At 38.8% G+C, this 23,717-nt stretch overlaps 1 protein-coding gene across 2 annotated transcripts; it reads right to left on the bottom strand.

The window, feature by feature from the left end:
- Positions 1-600: 600 nt before the first annotated feature.
- LOC105228036 (zinc finger and SCAN domain-containing protein 10) lies at positions 601-22,517 on the bottom strand. Of its 2 annotated transcripts, none has more exons than XM_019990930.3 (3): positions 21,011-22,517; positions 16,649-17,823; positions 601-4,572 (listed from the first exon to the last, which is right to left on the bottom strand). In XM_019990930.3, exons 2-3 carry the CDS (start codon positions 17,280-17,282, stop codon positions 2,906-2,908), a joined length of 2,301 nt encoding a protein of 766 aa, XP_019846489.2. In that variant the 5' UTR covers positions 17,283-17,823; positions 21,011-22,517; the 3' UTR covers positions 601-2,905. The 2 variants fall into 2 exon arrangements, with proteins under 2 accessions (XP_019846489.2, XP_029406817.2); XM_029550957.2 differs by lacking the exon at positions 21,011-22,517 and adding an exon at positions 20,827-20,995.
- Between the last annotated feature and the right edge of the window lie 1,200 nt (positions 22,518-23,717).

Here is a 23,717-nt window from a genome sequence, read left to right as displayed (position 1 = left end):
TACACGGACTTAAATATATCGCAAACTGCGATTGATTGTGACTTCCGAGGATTCTAAGAGTTCTAAATCTTTAAGGTACTGTTAAATTTTTTTCTGTCATGTCATGTTGTCTCGAGTTAAATTTCATGATTTATTATGTCCACGTAATGAAAGGTGTTAACTTTAATTAAATAATTCAAACAATGTGATTATAGGTTAAAAAATTTGTTTTTTTTTTTATAGTTGCGAATTGACATTTGCTCTGGACGGTAACTACTAATATACTTCTGCGTATATTATCTTCAATTGTACGTGTAAACAAAATTTGCGCAACGCTTTGGTAAATAAAAAAAAAAATACTGATATTTGGTTTCATATATTCATTGTGTTCAATTTCTCAACATCTGGTTACATATCACGGATTTCCCAAATATTTCCTAAACGGGTGGTTTACTCTCATGAAGTCATCAATAAAGTAATTTCAAGGATTTATATACAAAATTTTAGAAATAATTATTAAAATTGATAAAAGAAGTTCATTTAAATGAATGTAGCGAGAAATAACGGGTGATCCAAGTAGAGGTAATTTTTTCAATATCATTTTTTTCACAGATCTCGCGTCAGTCGTGTCAAGCTGTCATGTAATTTTTGTTCAGTGTTGTTTGGTATTTCATTGTGGAAAGACTTACGCCTGAACAACGTTTACAAATCATTCAACTTTATTACGAAAATTCACGTTCTGTAAAGAATGTGTTACGCGCGGTTCATTCAACTTATGGTCAACATATGGGCATACTATTGACAACACCATCATCCATCTTGAGACCTATTCATTATTGGATGTTATTCGGCCGAATAGACCACGTCCAGCAGGCAGTGAAGAAAATATAGCAGCCGTGGCTGAGAGTGTGCACGAAGACCGTGGATTCGTTTGCATCAACTCTGACTGACGTATGGAACAACTTGGCACATTTTACATCGAGATCTTAAATTGAGAGCGTACCAAATTCAGCTTGTAGAAGAACTGAAGCTTTCTGGCCCAATTGGTATGTAAACAAGCAAAATTGTCGCATTTGGGAAGAAGAGAAAAGTGAAGAGATTCAAGAGCCATTTCATCCAGGTAACGGTTTGGTGTGGTTTGTAGACTAGTGGAATCATCGGTCCATATTTCTTCAAAACTAATTGGCCACCAAGATCGCGTGATATCACACCGTTAAACTTTTTCTTGTGCGGATATGTAAAGTCAAAGGTCTATGCAGACAATCCCGCATCGATTCAGCCCTTGGAGCAAAACAGTAAACGTGTTATTGCCCAGTTACTGATCGAAATACTCGAAGGAGTCATCGAAAATTAGACTTAACGGATGTACCAACTGAGACGTCGCCGCGACCAACATTTGAAGGAGATAATCTTCAAAAAATAAATGCCAAAGAATGTTCTTTCGATTGATAATAAACAGTCCTTATTAAATATGAAGTTTCTGTGTTTTTCTTTTAAAAAGTAGGGACCCTCGAAATGGATCACCCTTTATTTTTTTAAATTTTGTTTGAGAGCTTCACTTAATTGAGTGCTAATTAACTTAATTATTAAAATTGCGACCATAAATACGCCATTAAACGTGAAATACTTATTATTTTGTGAAGCTGTGTTTTTGGGTTATAAAAAAATATTCAATTTAATTTGAAAATAAATTTTACGCCAGTTTTTTTAAAAACTAATAAAATGTTTCAATGGTTCGCATTCCTTTTTGGTTTTCAAAATTGTCTGCTTGTAAATTACTATGCTAAGTAAATTAGCTTTTTGTTTGAAGAATATTTTAAATTATTTTATTAATTCTTTTTTTTTTTAATTTTCCGCCATTTTTGCTTAATAATTCACTTCATCAATTAAAATATATGTATATGAAATACTCTAAAAAATATCAACTGCTGCTCAATGCCTTCTATATACATATAATATACTTATATATATATATATAAATGTATGTATGTATATTGTATAAACATGTCTGTATGCATATGTGAGTACATATACATATACATATTTAACTATGCTTTCATACTATATATAAAACGTGCCGCTGTAAGGGCTTTGATCTTAAACGCAGAACTGCATAACCTCAAATTAACGGCGCTTGGCTACACGCTCAGCTAGTTTGAGCGCACTTACAGTGCTTACTTGTTTGCTTGATGAGTGAAAGTGGCTATGGTTCTCACTCGCCTTGACTAGATGGCGCTACTGACTGTTTTTTCTAATATTAATCTCTCTACTTATTTTAATAATTTTTTTTATGGTTTGTTGTTGTTCGTTTGGTTTTTGTTTTGAAATTTCCACTACGAATATATCAAATGTTCACTTGCCGCATGTGCCAACATAACACACTTTCTAATTTAAATTTTCCTTATCAATAAAGTCCTAATAATATTTGCTTCATAATAATTTCAATAATAATAATTATAATAATTTTGTTGTATATATATATATATATATGTATGTATATATAGAATTTCTACTTATGTTCCATAATATTCGTTGCATGGGATTTTTACTTAAAGTTGGTAGGTTTTGTATTGTTGTTTAATTGCGTTTTTGCGAAAAAAATCTACAGCTTTCACTTAGCTTTCATTTCAGCTTACACGTCACTTTCTTTTACTCTTATATCATTTCGTTTCACTGTTTTCTACTTTTGCTTTAACTATCGAACTTCTTAATATAGAAAAACTACTTTTACAATATATTTTACAATTGGATTGCGTAAAAATTGTATGCTTTCCTGTATTTAGGAAGAGCTTTCACATTAGAAAAAAGCTTACGCATTAAAAAGAAGCTTTCACATCACTACTAAGCTTTTGCACTTACCCTGGCACATTTGCTGCTAATGGTAGCTTTCTTACATTGCCGTCTCTCAACAGATTTTTAACGGCATTTATGCGACTACTATATCCTCGTCATTATCATCACTGCTTTGCGCTGTCATCGATTCGCCTTCACCTTCACCCTCACCGTCTCCATCACCATCACCATCCCCATCACCATCCGCGCCGTACAAGTCGGCCGCCTCTTCGCTAGACATGCCCATCATATCCTTGAGACACGACGACTCCAGGTGCTTGTTTAGGTACGACTTCAGTGCGAATGTCTTGTGGCAACGTTTGCATTCGAAATTCTTATCGATCGAGTGCGTTTGCATGTGCGCACGCAGATTGGAGCGATCGGCGAAAGCTTTGCCGCAGTGTGAGCACGCATACGGTTTCTCGCCGGTGTGCGAGCGTAAATGGCCCTGTAGTAGCCAAGGGCGTGAGAATAGTTTGCCACAGATGTCGCAGCTGTGCGAGAGTTTGTGCGTGAGCAAGTGCATGGCGAGTGCGGGCATTGAGACGTAAGCCTTGCCGCAAGTGTTGCATTTTTTCGCCGATTGCGAATCGAGTGAGCGATGCGTTTGCTTGTGGCGCGACAGATTACTCGATGTGGCATACTGTTTGCCACATTCGGAGCACTTATAGCTGCCGCGTTTCTTCTTCACATACGCGTCCATGTCGGTAGCAGGCGCGCCGTAGTTGCCGGTTGTGTGCGTTTCGATTGGCTCCTTGTGGCAACGGCTCGCTTTGGTGCGCCCATCCAATATGTTAAGGCCCAACTTGGCGGCGGTGTGTGTCGACTTCGCATCGAACGCATCATCGATAGCCATTGCATTGGTGGAAGTGCGTCGCATTGTATAGGCGGCCGTCGGTTCGTCGATCCACAATTTCAGCGTAGGTTGATAGTTGGAATTGAAGTGACCCGACTCCGATGAGGAGGACATATCAATGTCTATATCGGATGAATGATCGGAATTTGGTGGCGTTAGTGGTGAGCAGTTCTCTGAGTTGTCTGGCGTATTTGCGCCTGCGTGACTGTCGTATGAGCTGCTGCTGCCGCTGCTGATGTAACGTATTTTTGGTGGACCTTGCCCGTGTGCGGCTGGTCGATGTGTGGGCGTTTGAATCTCTTCCACCGTGAATATAGTAAAGTTATCCGCATTAATTGTTGCCGCACAAAGTGGTGGTGGTGCGAGCTGGGGTTGTGCCACGACGCCGGCTCTTTGCTGTTTGGAAGCACTGGATATTTCATGCATGATGCCTGTCTTGGTTTGTATTTGTGGTTGATAGTGAGTTTGTTGTTGTATTGTGCTGTTATTATTGTTGGTGTTATGGTTGTTTTGGTTGCGATTAGTCGACGCCTCCTGCTGATGTAGTATGGTGACGACACAAGGCGGTGTTAGTGGTGGTAGACTTTGTGATAGTGAGAGTAGATCGTGGGCGGCTTCGGTCTCCTCGATACTGCGTTCGCGATAAAACGCCGGCAATGTTGGTTCTTGTTTGATCGTAAAGGTTGGCGCCTGAGTGGAAGTTTGATTGGCGTTGATGCCACCAGCTGGTGGTGCATAGAAAATGACTTTGCCATCTTCGGCCGGTGAGCGTCCACCAATGGTTGTTAATGGTGCTACATATTTGCCGGTTGTGGCTTCATTAGTAGTTGCTTTGTTGTTGTTGCTGTTGTTATTTCTGGCATTCCACTTGACAACATTGCGTCGTTGCTCCACTCTAGTGATATCTGGAAGAGAGAGTAAGTACCATTTGTGAATTATGTTGTGGGAAGAAACTTCTGTGATAGAGAAATGTATATCTTCGTTTACACCCAAAAATCTTTGGTCTGAGATCGTTGAAATTAATTGCAGAGAACGAAAAGGGTTTATCTCTGGACGAAAAAACGAATACGGCTTTGTAAATTGACGTTGAGCAGTACTAAAAGCTCGGTCAAGGTAAGGAAGGAGCTCTCCAAGCCGTTCGATACCAAACGGGGTTTCAGACAAGGCGGCTCCCTATAGCGCGGCTTTTTCAATCTACTGCTGGAGAAAATAATAACAGTCGTCGTACTCACTTTCGTCTATCTTGGAACCAGCATTAACAAGAATAACAATGTCAGCCTCGAAATCCATCGCAGAATAATTCATGCCTCTCTCGAGGAACAAACACCAATCTTTTCAAGTCACTCATCGTCCCCGTCCCGCTATATAGTCCAGAGGTATGGACGACATCTCATGAGTCGGCCTTAGGAGTTTTCGAGAGAAATGTTCTACGGAAGACTTATGGTCCTTTTCGTATTGTCAACGGCGGTATCGTATTCGAAGGAACGATGAGGTATACGAGATATACGACGAAAATAACATGGTTCAGCGAGCAAAGAGACAGCGGGTACGCCGGCTACAACATGTCGTCCGAATGGCTCTTGCTCTGAAAGTCCCAACGAAGACTTTCTTTAGAAAGTTTATCAGAAGGTCCCTTAAATTTAGATCCAAATAAGGCAGGAAAAAGTTTTAAAATAGAGAGTATCACATGGAATAACTTTAACTGGTCAGCGGCTCAGGAAGGTTTGGCTCCGTAAAGTTTTGAGAAGAAAATTTGTTTTGGTGCCGAAAAAATCCATCGATCTTCAAATTTTCAGATTTTGTTGGTAAGAGTTTCAAATTATGTATCTTTGGGAACCCGTATGGGGTTTTTATATCGGTAAAAGTAAAATTGATATCTTTGAGGATGGATCGAAGATAAACTCATCTAGAGTTCCGGTCTTTTGTCGCTTATATTGATAATACTGATTATAGGAGCGGAAGATAAATTCAGAATCAATAATACTGGTGCCAGGTGGAACCTTCCATATGGAATTTAATATTGGGTCAACAAGAAAGAATCTGTGCTTTTCAAAACTCAAAATCGCTTTCAAGCAAAATTTCACTTAAACTTACTTAAACCAATTTCAAATCTAAACCAGTCTAGTAAAGTATTATTTCCCAATCCATATTAAATAAGTTAAAGTTCAAATTTGCATACTCACACTTTAAAAGCAAATATTTTCAATAATTACTTTTCCACTTAATTTCATTTAAATGCCGAGGTTACCTTACCTACATACAGAGGGGCATTATATGCTTATACTTTGAAATGTATACACATTTACTCCTATGCCATGCTTTGGCGAGGGTCGTGTTAAATGTCTTAATGTGTTGCGCATACGCCATGGCGGCCCATAATTCATGCACATATGGCGCGACAACAAAATTTGCTACATTGCATATTGCAGGTATTAAGCGTGTTGCAAAGCATAACTGAAATTTGATTATAGGAAAATATGTAGAAAAAACGAAAGTAAGCAAATTGCAGGTACATACACATAAACATACATACGTATATGTATGTATTAGCAAGTACTTTAGGAGCTTAGTGTTTTCATACAAATGTTAGGTGGAATGTCGAGACATTTGGACATTTTGTTTTGGAAAAAAAAAAACGTTGAAGACTGATAATGGTCTAAAAGATTTAAAATTTTAGATTTAAAAAAAGTTCCATATATTGTAGATTAAACCACCTAATAAGTTTTCATTATCCGAACTTTGAATAATATATAGCAGATTTTCCAACTTTCCCTGGTGTGATGAGAGAATCAATTTTAAGCATTAATGTGAGCATAGGTATACAATAATGAGTGCCCTATACTCGTATTGATTGGAAAACTAGATGGATGTAGTAATTTGAAACCGTATTTCATTACAGCCATATGAAATTAGAAAGATTTGAACCAGCGCAACCGGTGGTCAAGCCAAGTTTGACAGAATATTTTTCTGAATATTTACTGGGATTGACAGGGAATCATCTACTTTGAGCCGATTTCCCGCCTTCGAAATCTTAATGTGCGCCTGAACTGTCTAACTTGACACTTCCACTACGTTAGAAAGATCAGGTGAAGAAGACCTGGCTACACTTGGCATCTCAAATTGACGCCGATTTGCTAAAAGAAGAAACGATTGGCGCGCTGTTGTAAACTCGTTTTTAACCGTATAAGCGGTGTCTACGCCAGTAAAGAAGAAGAATAATCTAGTAAAGCTATTCCGATTTTAATTTGGTAAGATTCGTAGTACCATTAAGTGATTTCATTTAAACAACAAACTTTTAGAAGCTCGACAGCTTTGGAAAGTAGGATTTTCCTGAGGTCTGAACTTTTTTATTCGGACTTGGAGAACATTGTAACGCAAATTTTGGTGATTGATCAAAGTTCGACAAAATTCGTACGAGACTCACACTTCGGTAGTAAACCTACTAGTTCTCCAGCTGATTTCTTTATAGCTTGCCGTATGTCTTATGAGGCCATCCGCCGATATGGCATGCTAGAACTCGACTATTGAAACAACCTTTAACAAAGCCAACTTCTTCCATTTCTCACTTGCCATTGCTTTTGTTGTAGTATTTACAAAATGAATCTTAAATTAAATAACGAGCATAAAAAGTAGACAATGGAAACCCATCAAAAAGGTAACTCCTGCCTCGGGTTAATAACTTCCACACTACGAAAAATATAAAATACAACAAAAGTGGGTAAACGCAATGCTAATGAGAATAATTTTAACAAACCGCCATTTTGCGGCATTTGCACATTTAAGAGAGTGGTAAATATGCATGTAAGCCGATGTAAGAGCTGATGTGGAGTGTGGCCCAAGGCCAAAAATGAAACTCACGTGCAGGCGAACAAAAATTGAAATATAAAAACAACAAATGAAAACAACAATAATAAAAGAGAAACACAGCGAAAAAACGCCAGCGACCAGTCGCTAAATCCTGCAGCCACATCAAACATTTTGCGGCGGCCGACAAAATAGCGAAGAGCGTCCTCATTTCCTGTTGTCGACGCGGATGTCAAACTGGTTTAAATTTACAATTGGCCGTTTTGCGGAAAAACACATGCATACATATGAGCTATGGACGTGATCGCAATAATTCATCAGCCAACCAGTCAACCATCTGTTTGTCAGTCCCCCCTTTCCCTACAACACACACACACACACCCATATATACAGCTATAGAAATAACAATTCCTGCTGAGCTGTGCGGCGGCCAGACGGACTGCCATTTCAGCCAAATCATACACGTAATCAACAGCTTCAATGGAATACCTAACTGTGAATTGCCATTGTTGCAAATCGAATGGAATGTCCTCTTCGCAGATTTGCTGGTGGATGCAAGTAAGTATATATGTACATATGTAGGTAAATGTATGTGTGTGTGAACGCAAATTATGCCGTAATTCAAAATACATTCGTTACATTGTTGTTGCTCAAGGCAAATTGGCATTGACGCTTTCCATTGGTGAAATTCGGTGAACTTCATTGATGTCCAAAGACGAGGAATGCGTTTAAGCAGGCATACCAGGTATGTATAAATAGTTAGACCTGGTTCATATATTACTAGAGATTTCATACAAGCTTTGCTGTTCTGAATATATTTGCTTCTTGACAGCCACAGCTTTGAGATATTCCCATACTTTTTTGAGGTAGTAAATATTGAAATGTAAAATAGAACATTATTCACGTTCACGTGTTCTCCATATTAGAGGTTATGCTTACTATGGATACGGTCTTCGGTGCAATATTTAAAAATTCGAAAAAGGTATTTGGTCGAAGTTTTTTAATATTTATGGTTTATGTTTTGGTAGTTATGTGCGAAGCGTGAAGCTTTAAGCTCTCTAAAAGCTCTTCTGCATGATTGATATATTTCATAAAAAGCGCTTTTGTGTCAGAAGAATACATAGACATGTCATTTAGTTGAGATACATACTTAAGAATACGAAGAACTGTTTGACTTTATGTATCCATAGAGCCAAAGCCCTCTAAATGGTAAATATGGTTCTGTGTCTTAATGTATCACTATTTGGTTTGTTTAGAAGCTTTAATGCCTTTATATCTTATACCCAAATCGAAACGAATTTGAGATTATGTAATCTTTGGATTGATTTCTGCCGCATATCCGCCTTATATATTTCTAAACCACCGTTAGGCCCCGGATATTAATAGGTTAAGAAACCAGGCAACTGGAAGGTTAATATTCACTCATAACCTTTGATTTGTTATTAGCTTTGGTAATATCAGTGTTCGGAGCCAGAAATAAACGATACTTTCCATTATTTTGAGGAGGTAAATTCGTTGGAATTTGTTATCGTATTCATGAAAGAGGTGTTTGTTTCTCCAAGCACATTCTTAAGCATATCAAAATTTAGACGTCCTAACTTTACCGGCTAACTGATACGTTTCGCCATGCTTAGCATTCAGTTCATCATGTGCAGTCGACACAGGCGCGACTGTCGGTTGGACTCCGAACTGGAATGACGTCACCACATTTTATTGATTGTCACATATTATCGAAAATTCGAGTTTACGGTCTGATCAAAGCTGACTCGGGCCGAACCAGTCTAGTAGGCTAATGAGGCATGCTTAGAGTGCCCGCAAAGTGGACACAAAGAAGCCGAGCCGAGCTTAAATGCGCTTATTGCATTGCGGTTCGGCTTTAAGCGTCTCCACTGCGTGCACCCTTATACCAGTTTTGGTTCCTTGCCATACCAGACGAAGTTCCGCTGCGATATTCATGATGAGTATGATGAGCTTGGGACGAATTTGAGCATACCCTGTGGCTTCACTCAAGAAACCTCTTCCAGTGAGGTGGGGCGCCCAAATGTTTAAAGCGTAGTCTGCCATTGCGAAACTAGTGCCCAAGAAATACATTATTTTTTCCTTGACATTTCCTGCAGTCTTCTCAATCTGTCAGCTCCATTCTGTAGGCGTGTGCCGTCACGAGTGGGTATTCCAATCATGATCCTACAGTCGCTTCTATTGAGTACTGGTAAGCACTTTGTATATTGATAATCTACGATTTCTTACATGACCTTTGCGCCCAGGGAGATCGTTCCATTCAGACCGTCGTATAGACAATACCAATCTCTAATGTTTCTCACTTTTTCGGCCGCAATATCGTCTGCTACTTCATTGCCCTCTAGTGACTTGGAACTCAGTAGAAGGGAAGTCACTAGGTTCTGGCGACACTCTCTGGTACTGCCTTGCTCTCCAAGACACTGCTGACTAGAGGTCGCAAAAGAGATGCTTGACCACGTACATAATCAAATTCACGATTACTGTTGACGAGACGTAGGTTGTGCAACCAAGCAAATGATGCTCCAAAACTGAGCTGAAACCGAAAAACAGACAAATTCACCGAAGGCACTGAAGGTCACCCCAGCCGAGGCTTATAACAAGTATATGAGAAAATTGGATTAAGCTTTGACATGCTTTTGTTGGCTTCAAAAGGAGTAGGCGATAATAAAGACTTGAGACTTGTATTGAAATACGTAAAAATGCTAATTAATTTGGTATCGAAGAGCTGTAAACATTGTTCAGATTCATTAGCTCTCCTGATATTCTTAGAGTATTATAAATTGGCTTCCTTCAGTCGTACACTTTATTCGCCGATCCGTGGCTATAAAAACTGAGAAGACTCGTATGAAAAAATCTGTAAAGAAGAAGATTTTTGTGGAATTTTAAACCACTTCTTGACAGAAAGACTTTTGAGGGTTTTTTTTTGACTTCGTACAAGTTCGACAACGCCTTTATTTCTCATAGTTAAAATCTAATATTAACATTTCGTTCCCTCATTGCCAAGACTGCAATAGATTGGCATAAATGTCAAATTCTCAAATAGAAAAAGCTATAGCACCACACACATGAGTGATTCACAGTGGAGGCAAGCAAACTACCCGAATTTTGAGCTTCCGAAAAGTTGAAACGAGCATGCGATGCCATTTTGCGAGTGTCAACCTCACAACACGGACGTCAATACACACGCAATCTAAACAAATTAAAGTTGTGGGTGGCACACACTACGGCAGGCAATCTTCTTTTCAACATTTGGTATTGTCTACATAGATTATGGCTTTTGTGCCCATACCAAGTTGATTAGAATCGGTGCTAAATTTGGTTAATAAAGCAATTCGTATGCGGGTGGCTCTACATATTTTTAATATGCCATATCGGCCGTGCCGCCAGCCACCCCCCAAATGCTAATAGACACATACAAGCGATGTGGTATATTTGTATATGTCTATGTAATATAGATATATATAGACACAATACATACAACAACAACAATGTAACTAAACGCCACCGGTGGTAGGCTGTTGCTTTACGCAACGCTCCCAGCTCACCAACTTGGCAACTCTTCGCATGCGAAAGCAGCCTTGTACCGCAATGTTGCTCGCCTCCGCGCGTCTAAACGTTTCATTGTTGCTTTTCTGCTGAATTGGGCGCTCGAAGCGTTCAAAGTCAATTTGGTGCGTGACGCGGTCGCCGTGATAGCTGCAGATAACCACGTGCCTGTGCCATCAGCACGATTACTGTTGCATATGCGACAACATTCAGGCGCATACACAGCGCTGGATTTGCGCGTGCAGCTCCAGGGCGCCACCAAAGGCCATCTGCAGCTAGGCCGGTAGACGCCCGCAGCTGGTGGCGCGCTTTCGAAAGCCTCAACTAAGGTGTGCGAAATTCAAAATATACAAATTTGCACAAGTGTGTGTGTGTATTTGCGCTGGCTTAAGCCTATGCGGCTACACTGCGAGCGCACTAATACACACGCACACACGCATATGCGCGGGGAAGCGCTCTGTGTTTGCCGGCGATTATCTATTGTGCAGCTGTGAAAATATGAAGTGTATGCGAATATTTCGCATAATTTCGAGGCGATTAAAATGGCGCACACTGCTCCAACTGTTTATGCAGTTAGCGGCCAAGCGCGTACCCCCCCTCTATTGGTGTGCGTGTGGCCTAATCTGCATACGCACGCGCATCGTGTCAAAGCAAATAATTCTTCCGCGCGGTTACTTGCCAAACGCACCGCCCACTCACGGCGCCAAATTGCATGCGACTAATAACTATTTGTGTGTGGATGTGGTGAAATCATTATTGCGCGGCGGTTAGATGAAATCATTTACCCCACATGTGTGTGCGCGTGTGTGTGTGCAGATTGTTGAAAGTGGCGCAGTTTATTAGTCATTGTTGAGCACTTAATTTAAATAATTTCCCAATACAACTGCAGTTTTAATCATGATATCTTGACTAAAACGTTTGCATTATGAGTCATACATATATTTGTACATTCTATATAGTTTTATGAACATACATACATACATATACCAAAGTTTTATAATGGGAGTTAAAATATTAACAATATGGCAGCAGCGGTGGCAAACCTCACTCAAAGGAAGGTCGACTCACAGACTGATACCGGACATGCATTCGTGGATCGATAGACGGCATGGGGACCAGGATTTTCACCCAACGCATATACTAAGTGGACATGGGTGTTTTAGAAGCTACATGTACAGATTCCAGCACGACATTAGTCCGAATTGTCCGATGTGTTTTAGAGTGCTTTGAAGACACTGACAAGGGAAAACTTGAAACTACACTCGGTGGTAGTTTTACGGTGGAAAGTTTGTCGACTCAAGTGTCAGTCCACTGATAACTGGAAAGCTTTTAGCTAAGCTGCAGCCTCAGACAAAACTGAAAAAAGCAGATTAGACGTCCGTCAGTCCATGCTAAAGAGAAGACTTAAAAGCCTAATCACTCCCACGAAGTAAAACTTAATCTAGTGTTTCCGTGGGAGAGTCTGGAGTTGGGAATAGGTTAGGTTTGCGGATTGTAGTTATGTTCACCCTACCTGAAAAAATACTATAGTTCTATGACATAAATGAGATATCGAATTATATCAGTTATTGATCAGTTTGTATGGCAGGAATACCCTATAGTGGTCCGATATCGGCGGGTTTTATCGAAAGAGTAGTTTCTTAAGAAGAAAATTATATAAAATTTTAGACCGATATCTCAAAAATTGCGATAGATCATCTCGTATGTACACACCGACAGACGGTAGGATAGACCGACGTCAAACGGATATGGCTAAATCACCCAGCTCGTTAAGTTGATAATTTATAGATACATTCTACAGGGTCTCCGACATTCGCTTCGCCCCGATAAGGGTATAAATACCTTAAAAACTAAATTTTTTCGGCTTCTTAGCTTTGTTTTATATTTTTTTTAATTTTCTGATAAACCGATCGAGATAAGAACTATGGAAAATTAACTTACATTTATATTCATCAATTTCGAAGCATTGAATATCCTTAAAACCTTATTGAACAAACATTCGAATTTTCTAAAGAATATTTGGGTTTTCTTGCGGAGTGATTTTTGGAAAGCTTTTCGAAAAAGGGTTTAATTGAACTCTGTAGAGTTAGGGCTTTTTTGGGTAAAAATGATTAACAAATTTTGATAGAGATTTTACTTCTTCTTTACCGCTTACTCGGTTGTGACCGGCTTAACAACAGCGCGCCAATTTTTTCTAGATAACCTAGCAACCACAGCCTCTTGATCTCTTGATTCGTTGAGATATGCCAATGTCATATATCTCGAATAGTACATTGTTCCAACGACTACGGTATTCGCTCTGCCAACGTGCAAACGACCATACATCCTTCGTAAAACCATTCTCTCGAACATTCGTAAAATCGACTCATCAGATGATGCGATTGTTCTTGCCTCCGCAACATAAAGCAGGACGGAAATTATGAGGGCCCTGGTTGGCCTTTAGGCTTTACTTTTTAATTGGCAACTCAGTTTAAAGTAGCACCTGTGATATTGTCATTGGAGTTAATGCTCTAAAATAGGCGAAATTATCAACGACTTCAAAGTTATTATTCTCAACAGTGATGTGGGAGCCGAGTCGCGAGTGTGACGACTGTTCGTTTGATGACAGGGGATATTTCGTCTTATCGCTGTTGATGCAGGAGTGCATAGAACGACTGAATAGTCTATCAGATCGTAACCAAGTGAACCTTATTTGGGTGGCAGCTCACAAAGGTATAGCCATGAATAAACTGGCTGATGAGCTTGCTCGTTCCGCAGCTTCCACCAACATGGATGGTAGGACCGGAATCGTTCATTACAGTTGGTCCCACACTGTAAAGGAGCCGTTAAGCAATGATGAAGCAGTGGGTAGGGAGAAGCATTGGCAACAACTCGTAGGCATGTGTCATACCAAGTTGCTAAGGGGTGGTTACAACTTTAAAAGATTGAAATATATAATCAACCTACCAAGGGAAAAATTCAGGCTACTTGTCGCCTCCTTCTACACTGGCCATTGTAAGTTCAATAAACACTTTTTTAACATGGACCTAGCTTTTTGTGCAAATTGCCGAAGCTGCGACTTGAAGTCTGAAACACCAGAACACCTGCTAATTGACTGTATATGGGATCACTTCGCCTCAACAGAACCTAGCAGTAAAGTATATTGTGACTTAGGAGAGTGCGCAATAGGCCCTAGATCGCGGTGTACTTCTCATTTATTTACACCTTCTAAAACTACGGGTGCTTTATATGGAAATGGTCATTTCGTACCTCCAAAAACCCTTTGGGAACGTAGTTTTGTTGAGTAACCTCAACTTACATTAGTATATTGCTCATATAGAGGATAGAAAAGAACACTTGATAAAATAACAAAATGTATGGAAATTAACTACCCAAACATGTCCAAATGTTCCACGTTCAGTGGCTTTGAAACCTACAATCCAAATATAGTTGTAATAACAAAAAAATTCGAAAAATTTTCAAACAAACATATCCAAAATCTCGCAAAACAGATGCTGTTAAAGCGTTTCAGCAAATTTTTAACTGAGCTAAGTATTTTTTTTCATTTCCTTACAGGAAAAAAGTGCATAACCAAAGGTTCTAAAAATTACACTCAATTACCCTGCCTCTTATTTTCGATACTTTGTACCAAATAGAAATGCTAATATCTCAAATAATCGTAAAATTACTATTTTTAATATGCCTACACAGTTTGTTAACCCACGTCAGGATTTTCATACAAAAAACATTCGTTCTCATTTCCATAGTCACACAAGGTCTTTATAGATGAGAGTTAACGAACTATATAAGTATAATGTATAAAATGGCTGCTGCGCTATTCTATTTGCACTTTCATTTAAAAAATTAAAACCATCTCCATCTACCTACACCCGTCGACGGTGAGCATTGTCGGCAATGTCCTAATAAAATGCCTTTTAATGGCAATTTTCCAAATTTTGCATTTTCAATATCTTTTTAATCCATAAGCACTTCAACTTTTAATTGCTTTCAAATACTTTTGAACATTTACGTTTATGACCAATTCCGAACTGGTAGTTATCATTAAAAAATAAGCTGAAGCATATGAAGATGAATGGACACACTTTTTAAGCTTATTGGATATGGTCATGCTCACTTCGGTTTAATTCGCTTGGCTGGAGCATTTAAGGATTTAAGTAAGGCACATAAAAGTTTTCAATCCAAATATGCAATGCAATTAACAGCGCCCAACCAACAAACCCAACCAATTGGTCAATTCCTCCAACTACGATTTGTACAGGTACGAAATGGTTCATTTGCGTAGAGACTCCCATTCTAAGGATGTGTTATGAGCAACTGATTGAGACGCTTCTATGGAAATAAAAATGTTTTTCAGTCGCCAGTTTGGCGATTGTGGATTCAAGCGTATATATATTTAGATTATGTTTGTGTGTTTATATATGCGAAGAACCATTCTGGATTCTATGAAAAATACTTTCTTAATTTGAAAAAATATTGAATCATATTTTTCTAGACCGTTACTGACCGTAAATGAATAGCATATGCAGTCTTCAATCATATAGATTGGACATAGTAATCGATCGACCCTGACAACTTTTTCTGTTCAGGATAAGCCAGCCAGCAGAAGACCTGTGACAACAAATACCGATCAAATCATGGAAAACATTAAGTTAGACCGGCATGTGGCATCGCCCAGAAGATGAGAGTTAGTCATCAAGCCATTTTAAACCATCTACAGAAGGATGGATACACAAAAATGCTTGATGTTTGGGTGCCGCATGATTTGACGCAAAACAACCTTCTAGACCGAATCAACGCCTGCGATATGCTGATGAAATGGAACGAACTCGACCCATTTTTGAAGCAAATGGTGACTTCTGCCGAAAAATGGTTCACATACGACAATATCAAGCGAAAACGGTCGTGGTCGAAGGCCGGTGAATCGTCCCAAACAGTGGCCAAGCCTGGATTGATGGCCAGGAAAGTTTTGCAGTGTGTTTGTTGGGATTGGAGCTGCTCCCATATGGCCACACGTTTAATTATACCATCTACTGTGAACAACTGGACCGCTTGAAGCAGACGATCGACCAGAAGCGTCCAGAACTGGTCAACAGGAAGGGTGAAGTGTTCCACCAGGACAACGCCAGACCACACTTCATTGATGACTCGTCAGAAGCTGCGGGAGCTCGTATGGGAGCATCCAGCATATAGACCGGACATAGCGCCAAATGATTACCTAACATGGCGAACTCCCTTGTTGGTGTAAAGTTGAACTCAAAAGAGGCTTGTGAAAAGTGGATGTCCGAGTTCTTCGCAAATAATGAAGGAGGCTTCTACGAGATGAGTAATATGAAGTTGCCATCTAGATGAAAACAGATTATCGAACGAAATGGCCCATATTTGAACTAAATCCAATCACCATAACACTTTTTATAAAGCATTAAATAAAGAGCAAAAAAGCGAACATTTGACAAGCTAATATAATAGACCAAGAAAGTTGTTCAATCGCGCTTTTAAAAGATAGTGAGGATTTTACAAATCCTACCAGTTCAGGAGGTGTATTCAAGACTCTTGTAATATGCATAGCTCAAGGGTATTGTGGTTGCGGACCCCAAACAATATTGTGTTACTTACCACCATTGTTGTGTGAATTTGCCTCACTCAAAACGGTTCCATTGACAGGTGTCTGCACTGCAGCAACCTCTTTAGTCGCCACCGACGTCAATGGCTTCCGCTCCACTGTCGCCTGTACAGCGACAGCACTGCGTCGCTGTTTCTCTTTCGCATTCATTTCGACTAACGATTGTGCGGCCGACCACTCGAGTCTCTTGCATACCTCCAAGTCACTAGTGGCATCCTCAAACTCAATGCGATCCATAGCGACAGGGTCTTTGGGCGATTTCTGATTGCCGACATTGCGCACGCGTTTGTTGGTGCTGCGTGATAACGGTACAAGTGATGCATATTTGGTTTTCGGCTGTAAGAGTGGCGGTGTAACTGGCCCAGCAGGCTTTCTAACCACCACAATCGTCGACTGTTGCTTCGGAAGCAGCGCGCTTGGTTTGACCGTTGTCAGTGCTTTGCCCTTGCATGTTGTTGTGTTTGGTTGTGGGCGTGCTGATCTCACAGTCGCCGTCGTTTGTTGTCGTATTGTAGATCGTGTTTGCTGTTGCGATACTCGCGCTGTAGTGTTCGTGGCATAGCACAGTGTTGCACCGGGCGTGATGACGATCTTATTGCTCGTGGGTCGCATGCAATCGACGGACATTTTGTTGGCGAAGTTCGTTTTGCACCATTCAAGTGAAAGGTCACAACTCGCTTTTACTCACATAAACTGTTCTCAAACTCTTTTTTTCTACGCTCTCTCGGTTTGGTTTCTCGTAATTGCCAAATACTTATTTGATAAGTGTGAAGTTGCTATTAGTTGTAAATGTATAATTTTCAAACGTTTCTAACGCCTCTAATGCTTTAATTTCAATGTTGTATGCTAAATCTAAATTTTTAATTATTTCTTCTTTTTGTTTAGTTGATTTTGTTTTTGTGGTTTTGCTCACAGTTGAGTATTGCTTCGTTGTATCGTTGACGTAATTTTGTTTCACACAGAATTGTTGCTGTTGCTTTTCGTTATTTATATTTGTATTGCTTGTTTTTAGTTTTCTTTTATTTTAAATGAGCTGAATTTTCTTGAAAATGCTTCTCTCATTGGTTTTGTTGTATGAGTAATGCGGCCAGTGGATGGTAAGTCGAGTGATTCATTAGCTTGCCGATTGCTATGTTGACATATAAGTGTTCTGTGTTCTTCCTTTGCACTGAAAATAGAGTAAAATTTGATTAAAAATGTGTTCGAAAATTAGTTGTTTTAAATTATTTATAGGAAGGTTTTGTTGCTGTGCTACTATTGTAACGGTATGAAGTGAGCATTGAGATACAATTGTTAGTTGTGAACGAGACTTATTTTTTCTGTTTGGTTGGCATGACATCTCTCATCTTACAGTCATTGAACCAACAACAACATATTTTTTCATTGCGTTGAAATGGCAAATTTTGCGTCGAGAAGCGATGATTTGCCAAAAGCATTAATTTTTGGTGCCCTTTGAAGAAAAGTGCTGAAGAGTCGCTTCGAATGCTTGTCGAGACATATGATGGCCAAGTTTTATTATAAGCAACATGCGGAAGATAGTTTCAACGGTTCAAACATAACGATTTTGATATCAGAAACGAAGATCTTGGAAGACCAGCAATAAATTTTGAAAACACCGAACTGCAAGCAATATTAGATGAAAATGATACTTTGGGACGAAAGCAAACGGCAGCCTTGTTAAGGGGTTATATGGGTTTACGGGTTTCAAAAAAAATCGAATTCTGATTGTCTTATTAAATTCTACAATACCTCTAGACATTTGCTCTAAATTTTCAAGTTGATTCGAGTAATCTTTTCTGAGATACATCCTTGAGAGCTTGTGCACTTGTGTCCCACTTTTAAATTCACTTAAATCTTGAAAATCGTTTTTCTCGAAACTTTGTTTTTTATGCCGGTTCGCAAGATTTCTCGAGAACTACTTAGCCGATCATGACATTTTACACAGGTCTTGGAAGGAGCTATGTTGACAACGCGGGCGCATCTTTTTTCCGAGGGGTTGCCGGAAGTGGCGTCGCAATGGCCGAGTTTAAAATATTTTTTTTCCACACATTTCAGAACTTCTTTGTTAATAGTGTATGTTTGAAATGTTAAATTTTTTATATAAAAAAAATTGTTGAAAAAAGGACGTTTTTACCAAAGGAAACCCATGTAAGCCCTTAAATGTTGCTTAGCAAATAATTTCAGACCGCTTGAAAGTTATGGAAAAGATCCAGAAGTGTGAAAAATGAGTGCCACATAAATTGAATGAAAGACAAATCGAAAAAAACACTTGTGAAATTTTACTTCCAGGACACGAAAGAAAATAAGTTTTGTATCGAAATGTCACTGGCGATAAAAAATTGATTTATTTTAAGAATCCTTAATAGAGAAAATCAAGGGTTGATCCGGGACAACCATCAACATCAGACCGATTTGGTAAGAAGGTAATGTTCATGATATACCATACCCTGCTGTTTGGTGGAATCAGAAGAGTGTGATATAACATGAGCTTCTAAAACTTGGTGGAACTGTTAGTACTACTCGCTACAGACAACAAATGTTGAATTAGAACCATGCATTGATCGAAAAACGACTAGAATAGCCGTCTATGGGACCCTTCGCTCTCAGAAGGGCTTACCTCAGTTCTAACAGTACACTGTCCGAAAGGGATTCATGAAGTAAGATTGATTATATTACTGGATGCAAGCTGCATCAGCTAATTGGAAGAAGGTGAGATAGAATCCTCTCGACAATTCCTTCTTGAATGTTCTAGTTTTGTTAGATCATAGATTGGAAATAATGCGTTGAATAATCATTTCGACACTTTCCTTTATACACTCCACCAAGACTAAGGGGGAACGTATTGACGCTTATATTTTCCGACTCATTTGAGTCGGTTGTTTGTGTGTGACCGAAAAAAATTTAGATAAATATCTTCAGAAATGAGTTTTCCTTTTTAACTAACCTCAATTCGATTTGAAGGTTTTTTGTACCAAAAAACGAGGATAGAAGGAATTATCAAATCATTTTCTCTTTGGATGCAAGCTTGTGAAGGGAGCTTTCAACGTTTTTTTTGGTTTACTTAGAAAATAACACTTTTGGGACCGCTTCTAGTTCCTCAGTGGGCTTTTACCACCTGGTAGTAAGAGTATGGCGCTAAACTTGTTCGCACTGCCACCCAAATTCGTTCTACACTGTAATAATTTTGATGGAGCGTTAAAATTATCACACCTCTATAGATTTTTGGGGAAAATTAATGGGGTTTAGTAGACAGCTGTTTCATTAATCAAAAATTTACGTGCCAGTGGGATACTTATTGAAGGTTGATGTGGAGCCGGTTACCTACGTATAATAATACGTATTTATTTCGTACGAAACACGTGTACAAAAACACTTAGGTACATACCCCGCCTGCTGGCGCCAACAAATACCTTGTGGATAAGTACCTGTTACGGGTCTGCGACACACATAAAGCGGCCTACGTAAATGCGCCAAACGCCTCATGTATGCCTTCGTGGAAGAATAGAGGACGTTGGAAAAACTAAGACTTCCACTTTCAATTATTCATATCGACATTTGTTGATTTCACGGCACGAATTCAGGTATATGCGTGTGCATATTGCTGAAAAACTACGTGAGTTTATAAGCATGTCTGTGTGTACGTACATATATGTGTGTTTGTGTGTGTGAAAGCAACAAATTTCGTCATTACTCTTCAGGTGGTTGTGCGGCGAGAGAAGCGCAACAGTGCGGTATGCAACTCATAGTTGGCATGAAGTATAATTTTCGAAGTATGCGTGCGTGTGTAAGTGTGCGTGGCACATCGCGTGAAGCTCGAAGTAAGTCCAAGCAATCTTAGCGCTGCAATTAGTTGAGTTACCAATACACACACACACACACACATTTACACACTTGTTGGGCACATATGTGCTGACACGGCTAAATATGATTTTAATGGCTGCTCTTGAAAGCCATATATTATTTATAACGGCATATACGAATAAAAAACAAAAAAAAGCACAAAACGAAATCGTTCGTTGGTTGGCAACACTAACTGTTGAAATCATTGTTTGCATTAGAGCTCATTTCAAATAATTATATGCTTTCACATGTATTTGTGTTTACTTATATGTGTGTTGCGTATGTGTGTATGTGTATTTGTGGTATCCAGGGAACGCCGCACACAGCTCACCGCACAAGGCGCACCGCTAAAACCATATGATTAATAGTTTTCCTCTACTTTGCAGCAGCGTCCGTAGATATAACTGTAATATGAGCGCACTTGCATGCCCGCTGACAATAAATTAAATTTTTCCTGTTCTCAAACCTTAGAAATCTTCACTTTTTAGCACACTCGAATCCTTTTTAATACACACCAATTGCCAATAAACAGTTAAAATTCGCCTGCATTTCCATTACATTTCAGTTTCGCACACACCACAAACATAATTTCGAAACAAGTTGGCTTCATGCCAAATCACTGAATGAATGGCAATGCCGTGCTGGCGTTTTAACGCGCCGAACAAGCACACGAAGTGCCACGTTCGTAACGTAGCGCTCGCAAGCGCTCAGCGGCACACGCTCTCTTCAACCGTCTCTTCGTCAAAAACACGCTCTCTCACAGTTTCGTATACTCTCTGAGTGACACTCACGGCTGTGCCTGCGGTGTTGCGCCTAAATTGCGGCAACAGGAAAACACACATACACAACCGCAACAACACAGCAAAAGCGCTAAGGTAAACAACAACAATAATATAGTTGGGTATTAAGTAATCGCTAACTAGCGAGCGCTTAGCATATATTTTTGTAGATTTCAATTTGCCCAAAAAAAAATTTCGTTGAAATAAAATTTTTTAGCAAAACAGCTAGGCATTGCCTACATTTAGGCGCGCCGTATTACTCACTTGCTTTTAAATCACGCTAAATAGTTGGCCACCGTTTGCACTTCAACAATATGACAACTACATCATCAACTACTAGCTGGTACTACTTTTGCTTCATGGCGTTTGTGCTTTTTGTTTGCATTCTACGTTCTGCGTCGTCTTCCGTGGCGACGGTGTCGTTCTCTTTTCAACTGCTGCGTTCACGACTTGCTTGGCTCGTTTCTTTCCACCGTTATTCACAATTGTTAATGTTTTATGTTATATGCTATATGCTTGTTTTTCAGCAATTTTTCCACACGCCAGCTTGCTTTTGTCTTTCTTTCTTTAAGTATATATTTCTTGAGTGCAAAATCAGCGAAAATTGTTTGGATAGCAACAGCGTAACGTCGGAAGTGCTATGCAACTATAATTCGTTAGCTTGCTATTTTTTTTGTATTTTTCTATATTTTCTATATTTTTTCTCTAGTATTAAACAAACGATTTGTTTATATAGTATATATTTAGTGCAGGATATAGTAGCAAGCAGTTTTTGAAAGAAGAATAGAGTAGAGTTGAGACGACGCGGAAGAGTTTCATCATCATGTAATTTAACGATTTTTATAGGCTGCCAGCACGCACATACACGCACGCACATGCACACGCACGCAGGTCAGTACCGAATGTGACAGATTCGCCACTTTCTCGCTGGCGTAAGATTCACTTACTCACATAGAGTTCAATAAAAAGTTAAAAGTTTGCAGATAGTACAAGTTGAGAAGCGCACAAAAGTTAAATTCACATGTAGTTTAAGTGAAGTACAGTTGAGTTGAGTTGAGTTGAGTTAAGTTGAATTATTTAGAGTTCACAAAATGAGATGTTGAAGGAAAAAAAGTCTAGAAATTGAATAATAATATATTTGAGATTTTCGTTGGCGCACAATACACTACTGATGTGCGTCAGTTTTTGACGTACCACTCCCTTCTACTGGTGCGACAAGCCGTCGCTAGCGTTCGCCAAACTCGAAACTAAAAACATTCGAAACGTTTATTCCTTCGGCAAAATGTGTTGCCTACCACCGGGCGCGCATCAAGCCGCTCTTAGTGGCATTAAGCTCTCTATAAGTGCACAAAATCTCTGCGCCAAACGCGCTCTGAGCACATTTGCATACAACACTGTTGGCGTTTGTGTGTGTGTGTGCGTGTAGACTAAATGTGCCAGTTTTGCCACTCTAGAGTTGTCGGAAGCATGCTAAATATGTATATGGTATGCGCCAGTGGGTGGTGTGTACTAGCTGAGAGCGTTTGGGTGGGGTGTTTGTGTGGTAAGGTGATTAAATGGCGGCGAATGGTGTTGCTGTAAACAGCTACGTTGAACTGTGAGTTACATGGCCAGAAATTAATGCTTGAAATTGTGTGATTTCTTGGAGCAAACTATGAAGGGTTTGCTCATGATGAGGACTTGGTACGGTTTCCAAATAAAAAAAAAATTAAATAAGAATTTTAAAATGAAATTAATTATTGATTATAATAAAAAAAAATAAAAAAAACACAGAGGCCAACCTTTATGAAAAGTACATCAATGTTAAAATAGGGTCTGTAATACATATCGACTTCGGAGTTCTTTAAAGCCTTATTTAGACACGAATCCAAATTAGATTTGTAATGATTTATTTTTTTTTTTGGGAGTCTACAATTTTATTTTTTTTTTCAATTTATAAAATTTTAGTTTAGTTAGAAAAAAAATATATGTATATTTAAGTGGCAACACTATAAAAATAAATTAAGTAAAATTTGATGAATTTCGGTGTTTCAGTCTTTTTTTAGATAAAATATTTTCATATACATATATAATTTTTTTATTATTTATTTTTAAAAGGTGGCAACTCCATAGAAATTATTTATGTTAAATTTGACGAATTTCATAATTTAATATGTAGTTTCTTTTTCTATTACTCATGTTAAAAAAAAATTTTCATATACGATAGGTTGGCAACGTTATCCATATAAGATGGGGTGGCAACACTATAAAATTTCCTTTAACAATTTTTAATAAAAGTTGAATAAGGTTTTTTTATATTTCTCCATCTTTCTTTATGAATATGAAATATTTTCATATTACATATTTTTAAGGATGGCAACTCTGTAAAAACCAATTAAATTAAATTTGACGAATTTAATTTTTTTAATAGTTTCTGATTTCTATTATATTACTAGTGCTTAAA

Source organism: Bactrocera dorsalis, chromosome 5 (genome assembly GCF_023373825.1).
Source record: "Bactrocera dorsalis isolate Fly_Bdor chromosome 5, ASM2337382v1, whole genome shotgun sequence".
Classification (NCBI taxonomy): Eukaryota; Metazoa; Arthropoda; class Insecta; order Diptera; family Tephritidae; genus Bactrocera; species Bactrocera dorsalis.
The sequence above is the reverse complement of the archived record's forward strand: the minus strand, read 5'-3'. Positions and strand labels throughout refer to the sequence as shown.